General features: G+C 45.1%; 1 protein-coding gene across 1 annotated transcript in view; it reads left to right on the top strand.

The window, feature by feature from the left end:
• HPGD (15-hydroxyprostaglandin dehydrogenase) overlaps positions 1 to 22,900 on the top strand; it is a 541,068-nt gene that overhangs the window by 413,522 nt on the left and 104,646 nt on the right. Inside the window, exon 5 of the mRNA XM_069631435.1 lies at positions 19,959 to 20,035. Coding sequence (XP_069487536.1) covers positions 19,959 to 20,035 — 77 coding nt within the window. The remainder of the gene's footprint in view (positions 1 to 19,958; positions 20,036 to 22,900) is intronic.

The following is a 22,900-nucleotide window of genomic DNA, read 5'->3' as shown; positions in this document are numbered from 1 at the left end:
AGATGCCACCAGGGCCCCCTGTGGACCTGCCCCAAACAATGCAGCCAGCCTGGTGGAGATCCCATCCCTGCCAAAGTCGGGAGTTGGAGGTCCAGCAGGGGTGGCCACCCCACCAACTGGACCCCAGCAGATGGAAGATGTACCGGCATCATCGGGCAGGGCACGTGCAGGACGGCACTGGGGGATTCCATCAGCCCCAACGCCATCGTGGTGGCAGAGGCAGTTGCGTTGAAGGCAGCAGCAGGCTCAGCATGGGAAGCATCATGACTCGAGGTCATCAACACCCCGGGGGCAGGCATCGGCAGAGGGGCAGGAGGACCCCGGACTGGGAGTGTCTTCCGTGTGGCAGCGGTTGGGCCAGCAGATAGATGCCGAGAGGCGGCGGGCGGAGAAGGCACGGCTCAAAATGGTCAGGGCGGAGAACTCCATGCACCGGGCTTTGAGGCAGGAGGAGGGCCTCGATGAAACTTGCAGGGAGTTGAGGGATTCCATGGCTGCATCCCTGTGAGACCTCAAGGCCAGGGAACAGGCCCGCCTCCGGAACATCGACGTGGGGTTTGATGATGCCCTGGCCCGGAACATCAAACAGTGAGCCATGGGACTAGCCCGCCGCCTTTGTAAATAGTTTTGTAGTTGTTTCCTTTATTTATTTTTTTCCTTTAGGGCGCATGGATTATGCCCCACCTTTTTGTAAATAGTTATTTATTAGGTAGGTTTTTTTCTTAGGTTTCCTTCGGATTGTTGGGCTCATGGACACTTTATTTTTACATTGTATATAGTTATGGACCTGATTTGACTATTTTATTTTTACCATGGAGGAATGTTTTTTTTTTTTTTAACTTTGGATTTCGTTTTATGGACGGACACTTGAGGCATTTCTATTTTCATTTTATTGATTTCAGTATTTATATTTTTAGCTTTATTTCGGACATCCTTTTATTCATTAGTTTTTTTCTTGTGTAATTTCTTTTCATTCATACAGTTGTGTTTTTTTTACTTCATTTGTGTGGTCATCTCTCATTGGTTTCGTGCATGTCACAATGTGGGTTTTCTCAGTCATGTATCTCCATTGTGTGGGTCTGACGGACCTGTATTCACGTTCATACTGGTTATTTGGGATCTATCATGGCATGGGTATTTCAATGTGTAGTGGATGGAATGCTTGGTTGGGTGTTTGGACTGGGGTGGCATGGGGTGGCATGGGGTGGGATTTGGGTGGCCATAAGGGCCATGGATCTGGATTGTGATGACGTGTTGGGTGGGGGTCATGAGTCGGGGCCTGCTGGTAGGTGCCCCTCAATGGTGGGTGGGGTGGAGGACATGAGTCGGGGCCTGCTGGCAGGTGCCCGTCAATGGTGGGTGGGGTGGGGGGCATGAGTCGGAGCTCCCAAGTGCATGGGCCATGTGGCCTGCCTGCGGGGCATGGTATGGGGTGATTGCTGCCTGCAGGGCATGGCCAGGGGTGTGGGATGGTCCCCTGTGGTGTGGGCTGCCTGTGGGTCATGGGGGGCACACCCCGGAGGGCACACACTGCCAAATTGCTTGTAAAACTTCCTGCGCACCCCTGGGAATATGCGTACCCCGTTTGCACCAGCAAAATCGCATGTGAAAGTCCACGCGCACCCTCAGAATACACGTACCCTGCTCGCGCCAGCGAAATCACGTGTGAAAGTCCACGCACACCCCTCAGAATACGTGTACAACGCTCGCGCCAGCAAAATCAGTGTGAAAGTCCACGCACACCCCCGGAATACGCGCAGGCAGCCCATCCACCCTCCCCATGACCCGCAGGCAGCCCATCACCCCAGTCCATGACGTGCAGGCAGCCCCTCCACCCTCCCCGTGCCCCGCAGGCAGCCCATCCACCCTCCCCATGCCCCACAGGCAGCCCACACTACAGGGGGAACTTTTTCCATGCATTTTACCTGACGCGAGTGGGATACGTGTATTCCGGGGGTGCGCATGGACTTTCACACGCGATTGGCCTGGCGTGAGCGGGGTACGTGTATTCCGGGGGTGTGCAGGAAGGTTTACATGCGATTGCCGTGGCGCGAGCGGGGTGCGTGTATTCCGAGGGATGCGTGGGGAGTTTTACATGCGATTTCGCTGGCGCGAGCGGGGTACGTGTATTCCGAGGTGTGCGCGGGGAGTTTTACATGTGATTTTGCTGCCGCAAGCGGGGTACGCATATTCTGAGGGGTGCATGGGGACTTTTATATGCGATAGGCCTGGCGCGAGCAGGGTACGTGTATTCCGAGGGGTGCGCGGGGAGTTTCACACGTGATTGGTCTGGCGCAAGCGGGGTACGTCTATTCTGAGGGATGTGCGGGGAGTTTTACATGCAATTTCGCTGGCACGAGTGGGGTACGTGTATTCCGAGGGGTGCGCGGGGAGTTTCACACACGATTGGTCTGGCACGAGCAGGGTACGCGTATTCCGAGGGGTGCGCGGGGAGTTTCACACACGATTGGTCTGGTGCGAGCGGGGTACATGTATTCCGAGGGGTGCGCGGGGAGTTTCGCACGTGATTGGCCTGGCACGAGCGGGGTATGTGTATTCCGAGGGGTGCGCGGGGAATTTTACACACAATTTCGCTGGCACGAGCGGGGTACGTGTATTCCGAGGGGTGCGCAGGGAGTTTTACCCGCAATTTTTCTGGCGCAAGCGGGGTATGCATATTCCGAGGGGTGCGCGGGGAGTTGTATGCGCGATAGGCCTGGCGCGAGCGGGGTACGTGTATTCCGAGGGGTGCGTGGGGAGTTTCACACACGATTGGTCTGGCACGAGCGGGGTACGTGTATCCTGAGGGGTGCGCAGGGAGTTTCACACACGATTGGTCTGGCGCGAGCGGGGTACGTGTATTCCGAGGGGTGCGCGGGGAGTTTCACACGTGATTGGCTTGGCACGAGTGGGGTATGTGTATTCCGAGGGGTGCGCAGGGTGTTTTACACGTGATTTTTCTGGCGCAAGCGGGGTACGCGTATTCCGAGGGGTGCGCGGGGAGTTTTACACGTGATAGGTCTGGCACGAGTGGGGTACGCGTATTCCGAGGGGTCCGTGGGGAGTTTTACGCACGATAGGCCTGGCGCGAGCGGGGTAACTGTATTCCAAGGGGTGCACAGAGTGTTTTACACGCGTTCTCGTGGTTGGGGGGGCTGTATATTGGTCCACTGGCCTTTGTGCCATGTACTGGATTTGTGCAATGTTTTTGGTGCACGGGACGGGGTTGGGGGCATAACTGGTGCTGTTGCAGGGTCGCTGCGCCACGGCTGCTTATGGATGCATAAATCCATGAATACGCTGTGCGCCAAAATGGGTTTTGGGACACGCGGCTGGCGCAGACTGCCGCACGCGCACTTTGTGCTCCAGCCGCGTGCGCCACTTGTGCGCTAAATTCTATGAATTACCCGCTTTATGTCTCTAATGTTAAATGGCAAGACCAGAAACTTTCCAACCATCAGCCAAGTAGGAGGATGCACATCTTCATTAGGAGAAAATCAATTTTTGGCAAGTTTTAGAACAAAGGCTTTTTGATAATTATTAAAATTCGGAAATCCTATACCACAGCAATCATATGAGTGTTTAAGTTTACTTTTCTTTTTCTTAGGACCCCAAAGGAAGTTAATGAGTATTTTCTTCATCGATTTTAAAATAGAGGCTGGTAAAGGGATATGGAGCAATTGTAAATAGTATAGAATCACAGGTGAGAACATCATCTTGATGGCTTCTAATCTTCCCAACCATGGTAGATATAAGGGGGACCACTTGGTTACTGATTCATTTAATTTTAATTGCAGATTCTGAAGATTTATCTTGACCATTTGAGCAAGTGATAAGGCAATAGAAATACTCAGATATTTAAAAACGACTGGATTCCAGTTGAGGCCAAAATGTGTAAAATCATCTTTTATGCAATGTATATTAAGTGGAAGCATTTCAAATGTATCTTTATTTACCTTAACCCCTGAGAAATGAGAGAATAAGTCAATAGTATCTGGTAAGTGGGGGAGTGTTATTATTGGGTTTTCAAGAAAGATTAATAAACCATCAGCATAGGCAGCAAGTTTAAATTCAGAACTACTACAGTTAATTACTACAATATCTTTATTCCTTCGAATTAATTCTAATAAAGAGCCAGGACAAATAAAATAGGGGAGAGGGAACAACCTTGCCTAGCACATCAATGAAGGGAAAAACAAAGAAATTGACTGTTTATAAAGATGGACGCTTTTGGGTCAGAGTATAGAAGTTTAACCAGCTGTATAAAGCCATCTCCAATTCCATGCCACTATAAGGCTTGGAAAAGAAAATCCCACTCAACACGGTCAAATGCTTTTTCTGAAACAAGTGCTATTGCCATATAGGAATTTGTTGGATGGTTATTTTTGTTTATACAATGGAGAAGATTCATAAACAGTCTAGTATTAGCTGAAATAATTCTCCCTTTAACAAATCCTACCTGATCTGGCTTAAATAATGTATACATAAAGGATTCTATTCCATTGGCTAAAATGTTTGCAAAAATCTTACAATCGGAGTTAATCAATGAAATTGGCCTATAGATTTTGGGTAACTCATTATCTTTGCTATGTTTAGGAAAAAGAACCAAAAGAGCTTTAGAAAAGAATTGGTAGAAGGATTCTAATTTTGGTGAGAGAGAAAAATGCTCAAAAAAAGTCCATAGAAAGGCCATCCGGACCATTAGTTTACTTTTCTTAAGATCTTTAATAGTCTTGATGATTTCATGTATGTGGATAGGAGTATTAAGGCTACTTAAATCAATGTTTATTGGGTGGTTGTGTTTTAAATGATCAAACAAATTGTTAAAGTCAATATTAGAGTGCATGTGCTCTGAGGTATATAATTTCTCTTAAACAATTTGGCAAAGGCATTCAAAATATCTGTATCAGAGGTTACTAATTTACCTAGTTCATTTCTAATGGCTGATATTCTGGACATTTCTTTCTTAACTTTGAGATATTAGGCTAGAACTTTGCCTGCTGTATTAGATTGATAGATTTTGGACTTAAACTTTAGTATAACACCAGAGGCACTAGGTCTGTTCTTTTTTTATTAATAGAAAAACAAAGAGCAAGAATTTGTCAAAGCATAGCAACATTCGCTGTAGAGCTGTATTTCTTCAAGATCCGCAGTTGACCAAGAAGGGCATCTAGATATTTTTTTGCTTCGCTCTTTCTCTTAGCTGCAAAAGATATAATGGGCCTGATTCACAGAGCATTTTCCTATGGCATTTTGCCATTATAAAAGACTTCCATGAATCAGGCCCAATATGTCCCTGCATTGCCGCTTTGTAGGCATCCCAATTGTTGGCGTGGAAGGTACCATCTTCTTTATTGATTTGAAAGAAAAAATGATGAAAATCAAGAACAGATTTTTCAAAGTTAATTGGTCTCAGTGCGGTTCCGGCGGTAACCCTGCTGGTGCTACCAGTGGGTTGCCGCCAGACCCATAATATTTTACTGGTGCCTGACTTCCAGGTGCCCCTGGGAGATTGCAACTCCGGTGGCCCGGGAAGTCGGGCGCTGGTAAAATGTAAGTCCCCATTCCAATAGAGTCCAATATGACTCTATGGGAGTGGGGACACGGAACCACTGGCAACATTGCTAACAATGCTGGTGCTTCCATGACCGGTCTGCCTACCATGGCCGCTGCACCCACCCGGTCAGACCTGTCAGGCACAGCGGCTCCGGCAGGCAGACTCTGAGTTTACTGATCTGGAAACAAGGGTGCCAGTGAGCTTACCGGCACCCTTGTTTCCAGACCGGCAAACTCCTAATGAGGCCCATTGTCATGGAGTATTGAGTTGTTGAATCTCAATCTATTAGTACCATTCCTAATGCATCCCAATTCAATGTTTGTTATTACTGGAGAATGATCTGAGATAACTGAAGATTCAATAATGGAATCAATTATTGAAGGTAATAAAGATTTGGCAACACAAATATAATCAATTCAAGAGAATGAATTATGTAGAAGGGAATGAAAGGCAAAGTCTAAATCTGTAGGATTGGGTATCTCCATGAATCAACAACCCCAAAGTCTGTTAAATAACTAACTTGTAAAATCTTTGTGTGATTTACTATTTTTAAATTGGCAATGGGATCTTCTGTCTAAAAATGGATCAATAATATTATTAATGGCCCCACATAATACCAGATTAGGAAGGTCAGTTTATATAATCATTCGTTTCAACTCTCGTCAGAAACTGGATCTACCTTTGGTATCTGTATCTTTATGTAGGATCTGGTAGTGAGTACCTTTTTTAATCAAAATTCCTCCACCCTTAAGTTTACCATTTGCTTGACTAGCTATTACCTTGCCTACCCAACTCTTTCTTGGTTTCATGGATTTTTGTAATGATAAATGGGTTTCTTGTAAACATGGGACAGTTGGCCTAAATCTATTAATGAGAGCTAGAATCTTCTGTCTTTTTACTGGATTGTTAAGATCCATGTCATTCCATGTCATACAAGTTAATGTCTTAGTTAAACAAGAGATAACAAGAAAATAAGCAGTGATTAGATAAATAAAACGTGTTCCCAATTAAGAAACCTCACATATAAGCAGAAGATAACATATATCAAAACCAATATAATAATGTTTAAGTTTGCCAAAAAATTGTTAAAAAAGAGAAAAGGGAAAAAAAGCATTGCAACATCTGACCACCTGGTGTTATGAAATACAAAATTGAAGCATCATAATGTTCAAGATGAATCCACCCAACAAGTAAGAAAAAATAAGGTAGGACAAAACACAAAAGTTCAAAGGCCAGAATCGCAATGTAAAATGCCAAAAGGGAAACTAGGTGCATCCCAAAAAAGGGTTAAATGAAAAGCCGAACAATAAAGGCTGCCCACTCCAAAATAGTCATCATATTTGACAATTCCAGAGAAAAATCATTTCAGAGAAGTATCTTATTGAAGCGAAATATGAGAAGGATACTAAGAAAGAGAATATGGCATATCATGGCTCAAGTCGAGGGTACACGCGGCTAAAATGAGAAAAATTGAATGTTCTCTTTGAATGTATGCATTAAAGTCAACCACGGGGATTGAACCACAGTTTAGGTTAGGTTTGTTACGTTTAGGTTAGGTTTGTAGGCCAGACACCTCACCACTGCACTATATAACCTGATGAAAAATAACTAACAACTAAAGGAAAAATGTCGCATTTCGGTACTGCAAGTCCCAGGTAAAACATTTGTATTGGTTCTTGGAGTTTTAAACATGCACACCTTTTAACATTTTTAAAAACACTATCAGAAGAAAATATCCTCTCTTGGTTTTGTGTGTATGTTGATTTCATGGAAGGCAAATGCCATTCATCTTGTGTAATTTGGGTGGTTATGCAAAGCCCATTTAATGAAATGTGCATATTTCAACTTGATATGCTAATTTCTGGTGACGTCACATCCCATTGCATTTGTTGATGAGTCCGCCCACTTTAATTTTTAGGACTTGACCTCTGTGGCATATCATATGTGGCTAGTGGTACTGGTATTCATTGCTTCCATCTTTTGAAGTCTTATGAAGTTCTTTAAGTCTGATAGTTCATCAAATGAGGAAGTGTTGCCATTCAAGGGGACTTTAAAGTTGCAAGGGTGGATCTGGCCATATCTCGCATTCAATTGTTTGAGTGCAGGATGATAGGAAAGCAACTCTTTTCTCCTCTGGGCCGTGGTTTTAGACACTTCCTGTGAGATGAAAATCCTGTGACCATTCCAAACCAGATGGTCTATTCCTTTAGCTTTCTGTAAAATCAGCTGAAGCTACGCATATTCGAGAAGTAAAAAGATTATTGTTCTTGGTGTGTTTTTCTTGTGCAATTCTCCTTTCCTGGGCCCCGCTCTGTGTTTCATTTGTCTATCAAGAGCAATGGACAAATGCAAGCCAAGGATATTAGGTATTGTTTTCTTGAGAAAAAGGGCAACTTCGTTACCTTCCACTCCCTCTGGAAAACCAAGCATGCAAAGGTTATTTCTACGATTTCTTTTTTTCAAATCTTCATTTTGTTTCGGAACCATATGAATTGTTGATTTTTCCATGTGAGCAACTCGAGTGGCGATGTCTTCAGCCACACAAATTCAACCTCATCTATTCTATTTTCAAAGTTTGCCCAGGGCTCCTCCATTTGTTGGAGTTTGTCATTAGTGGTTTCCATAAAGGGTTTTCGTGCCTTTATTTCCAGCAATATAGTTTCCATACTTGACTCTAATACTGTTTGTGCAGGAGGAGGAGAGTCACTTTTTGGCCTTTTTAAAGTGACCGGCCGCCACAGGTGCTGATTTCTCTTTATAAGTAGAGGACTTAGCTTGACCTTTCGATGTGGCCATATTCAGAGGAAAATTAAGTCAGTAAGGTGATATTTATATGACCCTGAAAACCCCTCAGAATTTACTGCAAATGTAGTGGTTAAAGTATTAAAGTTATAGCCAGTCACCCTTAAAGTGTTTGAAAAAAAGAGGCAAAACAATAACCAAATGTCATGATGAAACCAGCACCTCATGAGAGAAAGAAAACGGAGAATGATGCCAGACTACCAACAGTAAATTATCTTTCCACAGGTCATTTATTTATTATGTGGTATTTTTCAAGTGAGTGAAAAATATTTATCACTCATTGAGAGATAGAAAGCCAAGACCATTTAGTGGACACATTTTATAAATATTTCTGAGAGAGGGAATGAGAAAATGGGTTGAAACTTCCTTGAAAATCTAAATTAAATTACAAGAGTCACTTTGAATGAGGCTGCCGGTGTTATGAAAGACAGTTGAGCCTCCAGTAAAACAGGCCCCCGCCAAACGTCTGACACGACCTTTTGTTCGCATCAAGTGAGGTAGCAGATTGGAGCCGGCGGGAAGCTACAACACTCGTTGCAGGATCGCTAAACAAGGTAAGTCGGATACAAGGATAAAAAATGAATGTGGACTCCTCTGAAACAATAAATTAGTAAAAGGAGCAGGAGCTCTGTATCAGGCTGCCATTCTGTGCAGCGTGTGGCTACGCTCCCTTTGGGTTCATTATATTTCTGGGCTCGGCCTGGATTACTTGACCACAACTACTTGACCACAACTACCTGTAGGTGATGCAATGACAGCTTCAGGAGTCATGTGTGCCTTCTTAGGAAGAGTAGCCAGACTCTAGCCTAGAGTCTGGAAAACATCTGTGACAGTATGATGCAATGTGGGGTTTATCATTCAATGTTGGAACCATTTTGGTTTACAATGCTCAGGTTTATGTGCCTGATTGCAGGACTGCTAAACTCTGAAATGTACCCAATTTATCTTCACTGCACCCCTCGCTATGGACCATTTACTCGTTAGGCACATATACTGCATCTGCCCTCAGGATGCCAATGGCTGTTTTAAGAGCAGTGCCAATGATTTGGAAGTTACTGCCACGATCGGCCAAGAAAGAAAGGATTGCAAGACGTCTGCAGTCTTTGAAAGAATCACTTGTGCTGCTTTTCTCTGTACAGTCAGTCACCTATATGAAATCGTAGATTTCAGTGAATAGTACTATTCCGATGACCTTGAACATGATGCTGCATGCTTTTGATGTCTGTGCCTTACCCACAATTGTAATCCGTGGCTCGAAGGCCATCAACAAAGGCGTTAACTGAATAGGCTCAGCCTTGCAAACTGAATGGACACTTCAAACCACATGTTTTTTTTCCTGTAACGATTGCTTTTATGAACGTAATGACAGGGCAGATGGGATCCCCTCGTGCTCGCCTCATAGATAATTTATTCTGCAAAGAAGGGGATTATGTGTTTTGTATCTTTACATGTTTTGTTTGTGATAAGAGCTCCAGCATTTCAACACAAATGACGTGTGCACAAACGAATGCACTGCATGCTGTTCTACTAACAGCCTGGACCACACATTGTTACGATTTACACAGCACAGTGAGCTTGTAGCATGTGTAACACAAATAGTTTTGACAGTAGATTCTGCCACATGAGAAACGTTCCCGTATTTGCAGTTTCGTGCTAGTAAAGCACCCCTTTCCTTATCGTCTCTTAATGTCAATAATGAAAGCATTTCTCCTTTCTGCATCCACATATGCTCTCACTAATATCCGGTGGTTATCTTGTATCCCATGGTTTTACCAGGCCATTGAGTTCTCCCCGAGACCATCAATTGAGAGTGCGCCTTCTGTCTTTCAGCAGGAAGCAAGAATAAAACCACAACAAATGATTATGAAGCGCTGTGATTCTGCATTGGTGCACACTGGCATTATCTACCGCTGAAAGAAGGGCGCACCCTCCATCCACACAATGGGGGTCATTAGGACCCTGGCGCTAAGGGGTTAACAGCGCCGTAAAAGGCTGCGGCGCCGTTAACCCCTTAGCGCCCAATTACGAGGTCCCTTTGCGGGACCCGACCTGAACGGCTGGTCTGGACCAGCCATTAAAGTAAGGACCCGCAAAGGGACCTTCGAGGTAATTACGGTACCGCAATTTGCGGTACCGTAATTACCGCCTTCCCCAGTCCCATTGAGCCCTATGGGCAAAAATGGGAATGGGGAAGGGCCAATGTTCAATGGGGAATTACCGCCCCGCCAACCTTGGAATGGGGTGGCAATTCCCCATTGAACATTGGCGGACTCGTTACAACACCGGCAGCAACCATGGTGCTAATAGCGCCATGGGTTACCGCCAGTGTTGTAATGAGGGCCAATGTCTAGAAATTTGACGAATGCAGGGACTAAGTGGGTGCTGCTGTACCTCCTCCCATGTCTTTCACCTTCCCGATGTCTCTGGTCTCCAAAGAGAACCAGGTGAAGGTTAGAGGCGACCATCGCAGGCCCAATCTTGGACTGGTCTGAGGGGAAATAGGGCAATGCTCAAAGAGGCAGACCACCAGCTTCGTGTGGGCCAACACTGCAGGAGAATGTGGGCCACTTTGATGAGTTATTACCCTGCACAGGTGGCTGTTTTGACAAATAGTGTCCTTTAGAAATGCACTCTTTGCACCAAATTTGACCAAAAATGTGCCTTTGTTTGACCAAAGCTGTGCCTTTCTGTACTGCTCTACAGTGTTTACGGAAATTCATAAATGGCACTTTCTGATTGTGGGTCACATGTTTTATTGGTACCTGGGCCTTTTCCACCCCCACCGCAAATCAGACTCTGGCAGCACACGTGTCATATTTGACATTTTTTGTGTAACCGAATTGCTGCTGAAATTCATACCTCCTTTCCACACACAGGAACCGAAACCTCTCATCCTTGGAGGGGTGGGCTGAGGAGCAATGTCCCAGGCCAGGTCCCTCAATACAGTGAGCCTTATTATGAGTTGGGTGCTATCCCAGAGGTAAATCCGCAAGAATACTGCCCTAACGAATTACCCTTACCGCCACTTGGTCCAGTGGAATTTCTGTCAGATTACAAGTAGTGATGTATTCCCCATTTAATTTGAGTCAATTCGACTCAATGGGGCTTTTTTGTCAAAATTACTGTGGCAGAATTTCGGCTGTGGTAATTCCGCCGATTCTTCGGCAGTGAGTTGGAGGATTTACCTCCAGGATTTTCCAAGAGGCAAATCCTCCACTCCATGCCCAAACTCGTAATTGGCGTAGCCAACTTAACCACTCACCGCCCAACTCGTAATGAGGCACAGTATCTCTTCATAGAATCCAATCCTGGCAATTTGCATAAAAGCAAAGAGAATTATGGGAACATATGTATATCCAGAATTTTAAATTTGAAAGATGTCTTATTGTGAGTAAGAAACCATTTTCAGCAAATAATGGAAGTTGGGCACTGCAGTTTTAATTGGTCACATTACTCACACTAAGAAATAAATGTATCTACATATATATCTCAGTCTGGACAGCTATGAGGCTTTGGCTGTTTCTGTATTCAGTTGCTCATGCCAAGTCCACTGAAAGTCTCAGTTTGTTGAAACGTGGGTTGCTCGTGCATGTAATAACTCAGCTTCAGGACAGATGCTTCTTGTTTTGAAGCAGGAAGGCACCTGCTCATTGTAGCTCGGATGTGAATAGACTACTTTCAGAAAACTCTGCTCTGCTGCAACATCTTATGAAAACTGCCTGCTCATTGAAGCGTGGGTGTGAGTGTCATGGGGAAGGCCCTAGGTCTGGGGACAGGGCAGCCAAGACATGTTTTGCCGGAGCTCCGTTCCGGGAAGACATGTTTTGCCGGATCCCCGCTCCATTGTGCTCTGGCCCATTCTCTATGCTGCCTGTAAGTGAATAGGAGTATGACGATGTCCAATGTACGTCGTGAGGATAGATCGTCGCCCCATACACTACATGACTGCTCCATGAGACCATTGCAGGGATCGGAGGAGGTACGGGGAGACAGGGCTGCAGTTAGAGTTCTTGCAAAAATTACAACCGTGTATGGCTTCACCATGCATGACTAATCCTCCACCTTAAACTTTTGAGTGTGCTAGAGACAAATCGAGCTTTTGGTCACATTTATCTATAGCAGACTTCCAATCATAGAGTTGTACCTCTTAAGTTAAGGTCCAGACAACCCGTGGTTCTTACAAACAGACACAAATCCCTCTAAACCCAAATGCAGCGAGCAAAAGGGGGACCGAAACGTCGAACGTAAAATATCAAAACCGAGAAATAAACCCAATACAAATGTATGAACATGGTTAAAATAGATCCACAAACACATAACCAAACTCCTAGCTTTCCAGAGGCAGGATTTCCTGCAAGGAACACGATCGGTTTATAGAGAGATGTGTTGTTGTCATCAATTAGAGGCGAAATTATGAAAGTATATAACGTTACTGGCTGAAATTTGAATGAGTCCAACCTTCCGGAAAGCACTACATAAAAGGTCAAATTTTATAGTCCATGTGCAATGTAGTATGAATGGGTCTTGTGAAGGGCAGCTTCTTCCATGTGTGGGCGACCCCTTGCAGCCGGGTCCTGCAAGAAGAGGCATTTTGTGTGTGCAGATTGAAAGAGAAGTGTGCTTGCTGCATGTACTATTAAGCTCCTACCATTTGCTTTTGGGCAGGTGTCTGTTGCCAGGTGGCAGAAGCGTTGCTAGGTGGCTACGGAGTGGGGCGTGAGGGGACTACAGCCCCACGTCTTTTGGTTATAGCCCTGGATAGAAGCTCAGGGGCTATAACCAAAAGGCTAGCTAGCCCCGAATCCAGATAGTCCTGACATTGGGTAGCCGTTGATGTTTTCCAGACCTAGCAACACCTCTGTCAGGTGGACCTTTGCCGTGATCCACATTTGTTACTGAGGATCATTTGTAACCCGCTGGTGTTGCTACAGTAAGGATAGTAAGCATGTTGGGGTGTTGCAGCAGACGGGCTGAGTGTGGTGTGGTGTGGTGTTTATCTGGGAACTGCTCGAGCAGGTGTGTTCTTGCAGCGTGTGCACGTGGTTGGCCCCTGGTGGTTGATTTGGAGGTGAACACAGAGACTTAGGGATGGTAGGATGGGTAGCAATTGAAAGGTCAGGGCGTTGGGGGTCATGGACATGCGCACGGAAGCCACTAAAGGCATGTACTAGTATAACATAACTTTAAAACGTTGCAACAATCGAACAACAACGTTAGGGAAAAGGACATTGCAACTCTGGTTTTATTCATTGTTTTCTTTAATGATACAATTTGCATCACGACCAATATGTGAATATTTTTCTGAAGTCCCGTGGGACAGTCTACAGCGGCAGACAATGCCACATGAGGGTCGCATTGAAGCTTAGGGTTCACCATAGTGGTGAGACGTTGACAAAACCCTGCGAGGGGGTAACCTAGTCATGGGACCTGAGGAGTTCAGCATATTAGCTTGGTGGGTGCACTGAAACACAAAGAGCTCTTTCTATGTAGTAGAGGTAGGTGAAGGGGCAAAGGCTTGAGATGCACCCTGGCTGATCTGGGTAAAAGGCGGATTGTTAAAGCATGTCTGAAGGTCGAGAGAGTTGTGCAGGTCCTGCTCTCATATGTTGGCATACGCCGCCAAACCTGCTGGCTCTGCATACATGCTCAACTTGGCTGTGAGGAGGCTGATGAAGTTGGCTGGGCAGATAGTAAGATGCCAGTGTAAGAAAATAACCTGTCCTATGGGGGTTACCACTTCAGTGTCATGTAGGGTTTTGTATGAAATATGAGCACATTTTTAATAGCACAATTCATGTCATGCAATTCGCAGGCATTTGTATCATACACATTCTAGGGCATACGGGAAGAAGACATAGGTGACACTGATACTAAAGGACGGCAACAGGGCGCACACATTCCAAACACACCACACACTGCAGAACCTGGCATTCCACTGTAAGCTCTTTTGCGACACTGAATCTACATTTCCGGCATCCACATGACCTATCTAGGTACTAAGCAACATTATCCACACGGTGGCTTTCCATAGAGCTCCATAGGGAAGGAAAAAGTTATCATTGATACACTGTGAACAAAATTCAATTCATGCTGGGCACACGCTGCAGAATGCAAGTGTGTCATGCCACATTTTTTTAATCGCATCCCTGCGTTTCGTGGCGGGGGATTATGGGGAAGGGTAGTAATGGAGAGGAAAGGGGAAACGGGGTGGGAGGAACCCCAACATAAAAATAAAAACATTTGAAGTACAATTTCGAAGTAATTACTTCAGTAGCAAATTATCAAAAAGGAACCGTCTGCAGGTCAGTGCCCACTTCCCATTCTAGATGCAGTCTTGGTGATGCAAGCAGTCCAAGTTATGAGTCATGGATTAGTCTGCCCCAATGGGCATGGTTAGTGCCTAAAGTGAATTCAGGTCTCGGTATACTCAGTCTTTCAAAGGCAGTGAATTTAGCCATATTCAGAGATACCCATGCAGGAACGCTTTCCTTGCTCTACTGGAGTGGCAGTGGTTGACTTGCTGTCAGAGGTTTTTGGGCAGGCATTCCAGAGAGTGAGGTTGAGTACCATCAGCCCTTTTCTGCCACCACATGTTTTTTTTTTATAGTGGAATGAGAGAAAGTTCTGGGCAAGCTGAGATTCCTAGGTAGTGTGTACGGTTTGTCCTGCTTGGGTAAGTACCTCTGGCTGCAGTGCCAGGTTTTAGAAAGGATCTTTAACTCAACTCTTGAAACCAGCTCTAGCCAAAGAGGTGATTGCAGTTCTGGACTGAGAGGTTTGATATGGCATGTTCTCCTCACACTCACACCTGTGAGGGCTGTTCTTTTTTTGGACAAATTCAAGGTGTTTATCAATGTTTTTATTTTTTTATTGAGCCTTGCGTAAGGAGCTTTCTTCTAAAGGTGTGTAATGATCTGAGTGACTGTTCCAACTAAGCTTTGAGATTTGAGCATGGCAAGATTCGTGTACACATCTTGCTCGCGATACTGTTGGCAACTCTTATACTTATACCAACATTAGCAGAACATCACTTACCTAAACAGTTATTTAAGCTGCCCTGGTGAAAAAATTGTATTGAATCAACCCTACTCCCCTGCAGTCTTCTAAATCTCAACACACTTCTAGAAAATTAGTGTGAAGCATCTAAGAGAACTCCACTGCTACTAGAAGATTCTACCACACTGAGGGCAGAGTTCTGTAAGTGGAAAGGGCCAATAGGCAGTCTACACAGAGTGTGATTAACATATGTGATGGTGAGAGGCAGTTGGACCACGCAGATAGGGTCATGTCAGAAACAGAACTATCAGTCTCTGTTAGGCCCAGAGCAGCAGTCAACACTTTAATCAAGTGTAGCACTCTGTCATTGTCATGCCACCGAGCCATTGCATTGCTATTCTATATCCAGAATAATGGGACGGAGCAAAATGCATGGAAACAATGGAGAACGACCTTGCATCCAGTCCTCTCAGGTTGCGACTTGCGACCATTACAGCATCCACTTCCGGAATGTCCACAACGTTGTAAGGTTTTACTCTTTCATCCTTTGGTGCTAGATTACCTTGTACATAAGAGAGAGAAGCAATTCATCACTGTTTATCTGCGGGCTGACGTATATAAGACGAGGGTAGAACACTTACCTAACTAACCCCAGCTGATCATGTCTGATTTCTCTCTGGTTCTTTAACTCATTGACACGTGAGGAACCCCGGATGTCAAGGGATAGAAGATCCTTTCTTGACACGTACACTAGAATATACCTTAGTGCGTGCGGTTAAAAATGTATTGGAACATGAAGCTACTTTTACCTGCTAAATGTTGACATTACTATTTATTTGTTTTAATGAATGTGACCCTCTTTTTACAATTATATATTAATATCTGCCATTGTGATTGCATGCTTTATTAGTGCTCATGTGTAGTTTTTTGGTATTTTGTAAATTTAAAAACAAACAAATGATGATGGTAGTGTTGAACAAAAGAGATTCTAATCCATACAATGTAATATAACGATGGTCTGACTTGTACTTTTGATATTTAGTCAAAGAGGGGAGCAGCAGTTACTCAGCCGGGTCTGTATAGTATTTGGTTCATTAACACCCCCTCAGAATGCTTCTTTTACAGATTACTTCACCTTAAGATGTGAAAGTTAGGCTATATCAAATGTGCTTCAGGTGTTGCTTCATTTCAGGGCAATCTGCTTGTTCCAGCCATCCTTTCCAAATTAAATTGGGCAAGAATCTGATCCTTCTTATCAATTTGAGATGCAGGAAAACCTCAATAAAACGTACACCTACATTATCACATTATTTGATGCAAGGACAAATTCACTGTTTTTGAGTGCTTTAAGATTTTAGGTTTAAGTATGTAGAAGGCAACGATGAGGAACGGGAGAACCTGGATGCCCCAATTACAATAGAGGAATTAGAGACGGTGGGTCTGCACCTACCCACATGCAAAGCCCCGGGGTCGGACGGGCTCCCTAGTGAATTCTATAAAATATACAAGCAGGAAGTACTCCCCCCCCCCTCCCCCCGCTGCTAGCTATGCTCAACGAAGCGTTCCATAGGGGAAGGCTGCCGGAGTCTCTGAGGGAGGCGGTGATTATACTGCTACTAAAAACAGGCAAGCCAAGCACAGATTGCGGGTCATACAGACCCCTGTCAATGTTGAACCAAGATAGCAAAATTCTAACGGCAGTGCTGGCAAACAGACTCAAAAGGGTAATTGGCAAACTTACACACCCCGATCAAACAGGCTATGTCCCGGGTAGGAACATAACTGACAACCATAGAAGGCTGCACCACATTATAGAACAGACAGAAAAGGACCCAGGCGAAATGGCCATAGTCTCGCTGGACGCAATAAAAGCCTTTGACTCTGTGAGGTGGCCGTGGTTGTTGGCGGCCCTAGAGGAATACGGGATGGGACCAGAGTACCTGAGGTGGGTTAAGATGATATATAGCTGCCCAATGGCCAGGGTCAAAACGGGGACAATAATTTCAAACAAATGGCAGCTTGGCAGGGGCACTAGACAGGGCTGCCCCTGGTCAGCCATGCTTTACATTCTTGCATTAGAACCACTAGCGATCTGTCTCAGACAACAGTATGGGGAGATAAGAATCCACACGAAGGGGGGACCGCACCTTATATCACTGTACACTGATGATGTACTGCTGTACCTGCGCTTCCCAGAGGAAAACTTACAGTATGTCCTGGAAGTGATGGACTGCTATGCGACCCTCTCGGGCATATCGGTGAACCCCAAGAAGTCAAGCATGTTCCCCCTCGGGAGATATAGAGGGGCCCCGCACAGGAGCCTACCTGTTCTGCCGATACCCTGGCAGACCAGGATATTCGGATACTTGGGGATTAACATATACCATACGACCGCGGATGAACATAAATACAATACGGAGAGGGCAATGGAAGGCATTAAAAATAGTATGGGTTTCTGGGCAAAGCTCCCCCTAGCCATGATAGGAAGGGCGGCCCTGATTAAGATGGTGGTTCTGCCCAGGCTGTTAAATGTTTTCATGAACATCCCACACATGCTCCCTAAACGCTTTTTTACAAAACTCTATAGCCTGTGCAGGGGCTTCTTGTGGCATAATTCCAGGAACAGGGTGGCCCTTTGTAAGCTGCGGAACCCTTGTGATAAGGGGAGCATAAAGCTACCGAATCTCAAGATATACTACCTGGCGGGACAGCTCCAGTATGTGGCAAGGTGGCTGTCCCAAGAGGAGACGGCTGAAGCTAGACTGCTGAGCAAGTATGCCGCACGTTCTTTCTGAGGGAACTGGTGTGGCTGCCCCAACCAGAGATGCAACGTAGCGGGAGATTGCTTGAACTGGGTCGGCAAATGTGGCGCAGTGTGTGCCAAATGGCGGGGAAACCGACCCCAAGCTCCCCGCAGGTGCCCCTTGTGGCGCTATCCGGGGAGGACACGCAAATGATAAAAGTGATCCTCAAATACTGGCAACTGATGGGCCTTGCGACCCTTGGCGACATATGGCAAGAGGGGGAGGTACTAGACTTCCAGAGGATTATGGAGGACACAGGGGTACACAAGGGACAATATATTACATATACAAGAATTATCAAGCGACTGCGAGAGAGGTGGCCTGAGGTAGCACCAGGGGAACAACCTGATACAGTCATTGAGACGTTGTATGATATTTCGGAGGGCGGGCACGAAATATCCCGAATCTACGAATTATTGATGGCCAGGGGGGGCAAGGAGCTGCTCCAACTGAGGCGGGATTGGGAGGAGGAGGCAGGAGAACCTTTGCAAGACGGACAATAGGAGAGGGCCCAGAGGTATCATAAGAAGGTATCCCGGAATGCGAGGCTACAGCAGGTCCAGTTATACATCACCCACAGGGCATATATGACCCCTAGCAGAATTGCCAGGTTTGGAAGCTCGGTGATACAGAAGTGCCCCAGGTGTGGGGAGGTGGAGGCCGATATGATCCACATGTTCTGGGCATGTCCGGAGGTGGGCAGATTCTGGATGGAGGTTCAACAACGTCTGTCCCAAAAGGGGATTCAGTTGGAGGTGGAGTCAGTATGGGCATGCATGCTGAGGGGTTTTGGTCAGACCACGCAACCTGAAGCACATCAGTAAGATGAAAGACTTAGCTTACATCTTGGCCAAACAGAGAATTGCAATGGGCTGGAAAGCAGCCCAAAGACCCAGAATAGAGGTGTGGTGGGCCGACCTCCTGGAATGGGCAGAGGCGGAGACAGCGGCATGGTATGAAGCGGTCACTAGGGGAGGGGAGGAGGAGGCAGGACCCCTGATAGCGTGGAGACAACTGGTGGCCACGATGGCGGGACTCTCACTCCGAACTTAGCGAAGATGAGACGCCTGAGAACAAGGAGGGGGATAAACCCTAAGGAACGAATCCTGAGGTATTGAAGTAGGGACTCGAGTTAAAGGGGTAGGAGGGGGGTGGACTGTGATGCAAAACATGCAACAATAATTATGTGATGCATATATGTGAATGTCCTAAAAGTTGGTAAAGTTGGTGTGTTGTTTATAAAACAATAAAACTTTTTATTTTTTTAAAGTATGTAGAAGGCAAACACGGCACTGCAAATCCCTATCATGCTTTTTGAAATTAAATGTAATGTTTCACAGAATTTGAAAGAAAAATGCTTGTTCATGATCTTCGTATATTGTATAAATAATATTGATACCAAACAAAGTGTAACATTGGTATCTATGCTTGAGGCTATCTACTCTGACCTAAGATACAGTTACGGTCCGATGTTTGATGATATACTAAACTTCGAATTGTAACTATTAAAACTATATGTAATGTAATGCCAATAAGTAAATGAAGTGTTCATTGTGCAATCCAATCCCAATTAATTACATGTTCACTGCCTCCCTATAACATCCTAGTTACTGTTATGCTGTCTAAACGGGAGAACACACGCTGTCCAACAGCTCATGTGGGAGCTACTCCTGCAATGACAATTGTTCTCTTTAAAGTGGTCCTGGTGCATCTTGGAGCTGAGTCACTGGAATACATAATATTTCTAAAAACGAACAAGTCAAACAAATGTAATAAACGGATGTTTCTTTCTCTTGAAGGTCTTATGCCTGCTGCATACCAACCGGTTTACTCCGCTTCGAAGCATGGTGTGATTGGATTCACGCGAGCAATAGCTGTGAGTAAATATTTCCAACCCCATATGGAAGAACTTCTCAGTTGTTTGTGTTGCAGACATGCCATTACATTGTTTGTAGCCATGTAATTTTGATATGTGGTGACAATGTCTGTTGTTGAGCCATGTGTTTCCTAATAATGAATTATGTGGTGGGTCATGTGGGATAAGATGCATACTGGCGGATTAACCACGTTCTGGGCCTCCACTTCAATTAGACGCATGAAGAAGAAAAATCTAAGCTATAAGGAAAATGCTTAGCAGATGACCTTTGCTGGTTGCTACAGCGACCCAGTGACACGGCCAGTGGACAGTGTTGCTTTACAATGCAAGAGAAAAAGACCCACACAGCACCAGTCCCTGATGAAGACTTATCATGAAGCAAGGACCTGCGCGGCCTCTTGCAATTGTAGCTGCTGAAGACCTTCTCATGTAGACAGATTTTCTGAGCTTCATTGGTGCCAATCTGGTCTTGGAAGTATTCGGAGGAGTCGTTAGCCACACATCATCCTTTTTTCTTCTGGTCAGCTCCTCTTGAACTCAGCTGTTTTGGCCTTCTTTTTTATCTTATATATGTTTCTGTTGTGGATACCTGTTCCTGAAGATTTCATCTAGCTTAAGATTGCCTACATGGACTGCAGACCTCAAGAATCTGGAAAGTGTTTTTATGTTGGGTCTTCTGCTTGTAATCTCTGATAAGGCAGCACACTACCCGATCAAGGATAGTCTGTGGACAAGGGGTCACTCTTACGCAACCACTTGAAGTACTAGGAGGCTTACCTTTTGCCACAGTCCTGAACATGAGTTCTCTCCAGTCAATACATCTAGATGGCAAAACGATGTTTGCCATGTAGCACCTGGAAGAGTCTTGCACAGGTCTGCTTTTTCCACGATACTGGAATCTTTCTTTGTCTCACTTACTTTCAATTTGTCAATAGCTTTTCATTGAGAGGTTTGCTGGCCCAGGCTAATTCCTACAAATTTGTTTCTAAATAAAGGTTTCTTGTGGCATGTGCATTGGCTGTGATTGGACTGATCAACAAACATGGTGCTAACCTGCAAGTGAATGTAGAAGTTCTGGAACCCCCAACCTCAAGTAAATTAGGGGGGTCCTACTAATTAAGCTTGCAATGAAATAATTAGGTTTGTACAGTGGCAACCTCAATAAACATTTGCCAGCATAAATAAACACCAGGCAAGCATGTAAATGTTCCACAAGGGAAATATTACACAGAATCACAAAAACTTTAGAGTCACAATAGACAGTGAACTGGTGATACGTAACTGTAGATTCCCTTATGATTTCGCTCTATCTTCCTTCCCTCGTCATTTGCATCTTCCACTGGAGCCAGAGATTTCACCAATCTAGCCTTGAATGAGACGAGTCCCGGAGGAGTAACTTCACATGGGAAAAGAGCATAACCTGAAGGCATATGAAGACCTGGCAGTCTCGAAAAAAGAACACCCCAATAAAAACAGGAGCTGCAGTCTACCGAAAAACGACTAAATGCAGCCCCCAGCTGACATTGGCCAGTTTACTGGTGTATCCTTGATCCTTCATAGCTTGAACTGCGATTCTTTGGTACGTGTGCCCAGACCCACCCTTGTACTCTGAGGGTGTTGGGACATGCAGCAGAACATTGACAGCTTCTATCTGGATGCATTGATTGCTAGAATGGTATCTAGAGTTTGGCCCTCTCAGTGAGCTGTACTGGGGTTGGGCCTCCCACCAGTAGGGGTCCGCGACATGGTTCTAAGTCACCCCTTACTGCCTCACTTCTTACAGCTGTCTATGGCTCAGCATGTCTGCCAATACAGTGTCTGTTGCTACATGCCTGGATGGCACACGTTTCTCCTGCGAACGTGAACAACACCTGTGCTGGTTTAGAACACAGTAATCTGATGAGGCTGTCAACGAGAAGGTGAGGTCAAAACACAATCCACAAGCATGGGGCGGTACAGTATTATATAAAATAATCGGCAAAGCATTGGAGCAGATGTGCCCCGCTCTAGTCACCACTGCCCCAGACCATTAATTCTCCTTGCATACAAACCCACATCAACATTCTCTAAGAAAGGGGTATCTTTCTTGAGGATAGAACATGACGAATCCACAGAGGGATTCCAATATTGAAACATACATAGCTGATGAAGTCACTTTGTTGAAAGACTCATACATTCTATAAATATATCATGAACTCACCGACCTAACATAAATAAAGTCCTTCTGGCCCAAATTTTGCAGAAAACATCCAGTATGACATTTGGGACTTAGTTTAGTTTCTTTAATTGTACCGCGCATGTATAATTGAATCAATAATGCTACCTTTCCCCCATAACCATTCAGTGGCTTTTTCTGTAAGAACACTACCCATAAAGGGGGTGCTTCTTAAAACAAATCCTAGTGAGCGTTTCTTTAGGCAGAAACGGTAATCTCTGAAGTCTTCTCTAGGCCAGATTGTGGAAAATGTCACACAGTGAACATGGCTACCTTGCGACAAACTTTTCAAAATACATCGATATGGGATTCAGTGATGGAAATGGATGAAAATATATAATCTAAAATGCCGAATGCACGTTTAGTGTGCATTTGGCATAGTTGATTAGATCAAAGCCCATGAAACAGAATAGAAGAGCAGGGGTTGCAGGGTTGTCCCACGCTCCCCCAGTTCGGTATTATGGGCTTCGGCGGTTGTGGGGTGTCCCCTGCATCCATTAAAGGCAGTGCAGAGGACAAACAGGCAAAATCCCAAAAGATAAAAGGCGGGCATGTGGGCTCCTAAATTTGTAATTCAATCTTTTGGGATACGTTCTTTTAACGTACATCCTTCAGTGATTGGTGCATTACTGAAGCCTCAGTGAAGCCAA

The sequence above is a fragment of the Ambystoma mexicanum genome, chromosome 6q (genome assembly GCF_040938575.1).
Source record: "Ambystoma mexicanum isolate Mex_15411 chromosome 6q, UKY_AmexF1_1, whole genome shotgun sequence".
Classification (NCBI taxonomy): domain Eukaryota; kingdom Metazoa; phylum Chordata; class Amphibia; order Caudata; family Ambystomatidae; genus Ambystoma; species Ambystoma mexicanum.
The sequence above is the reverse complement of the archived record's forward strand: the minus strand, read 5'-3'. Positions and strand labels throughout refer to the sequence as shown.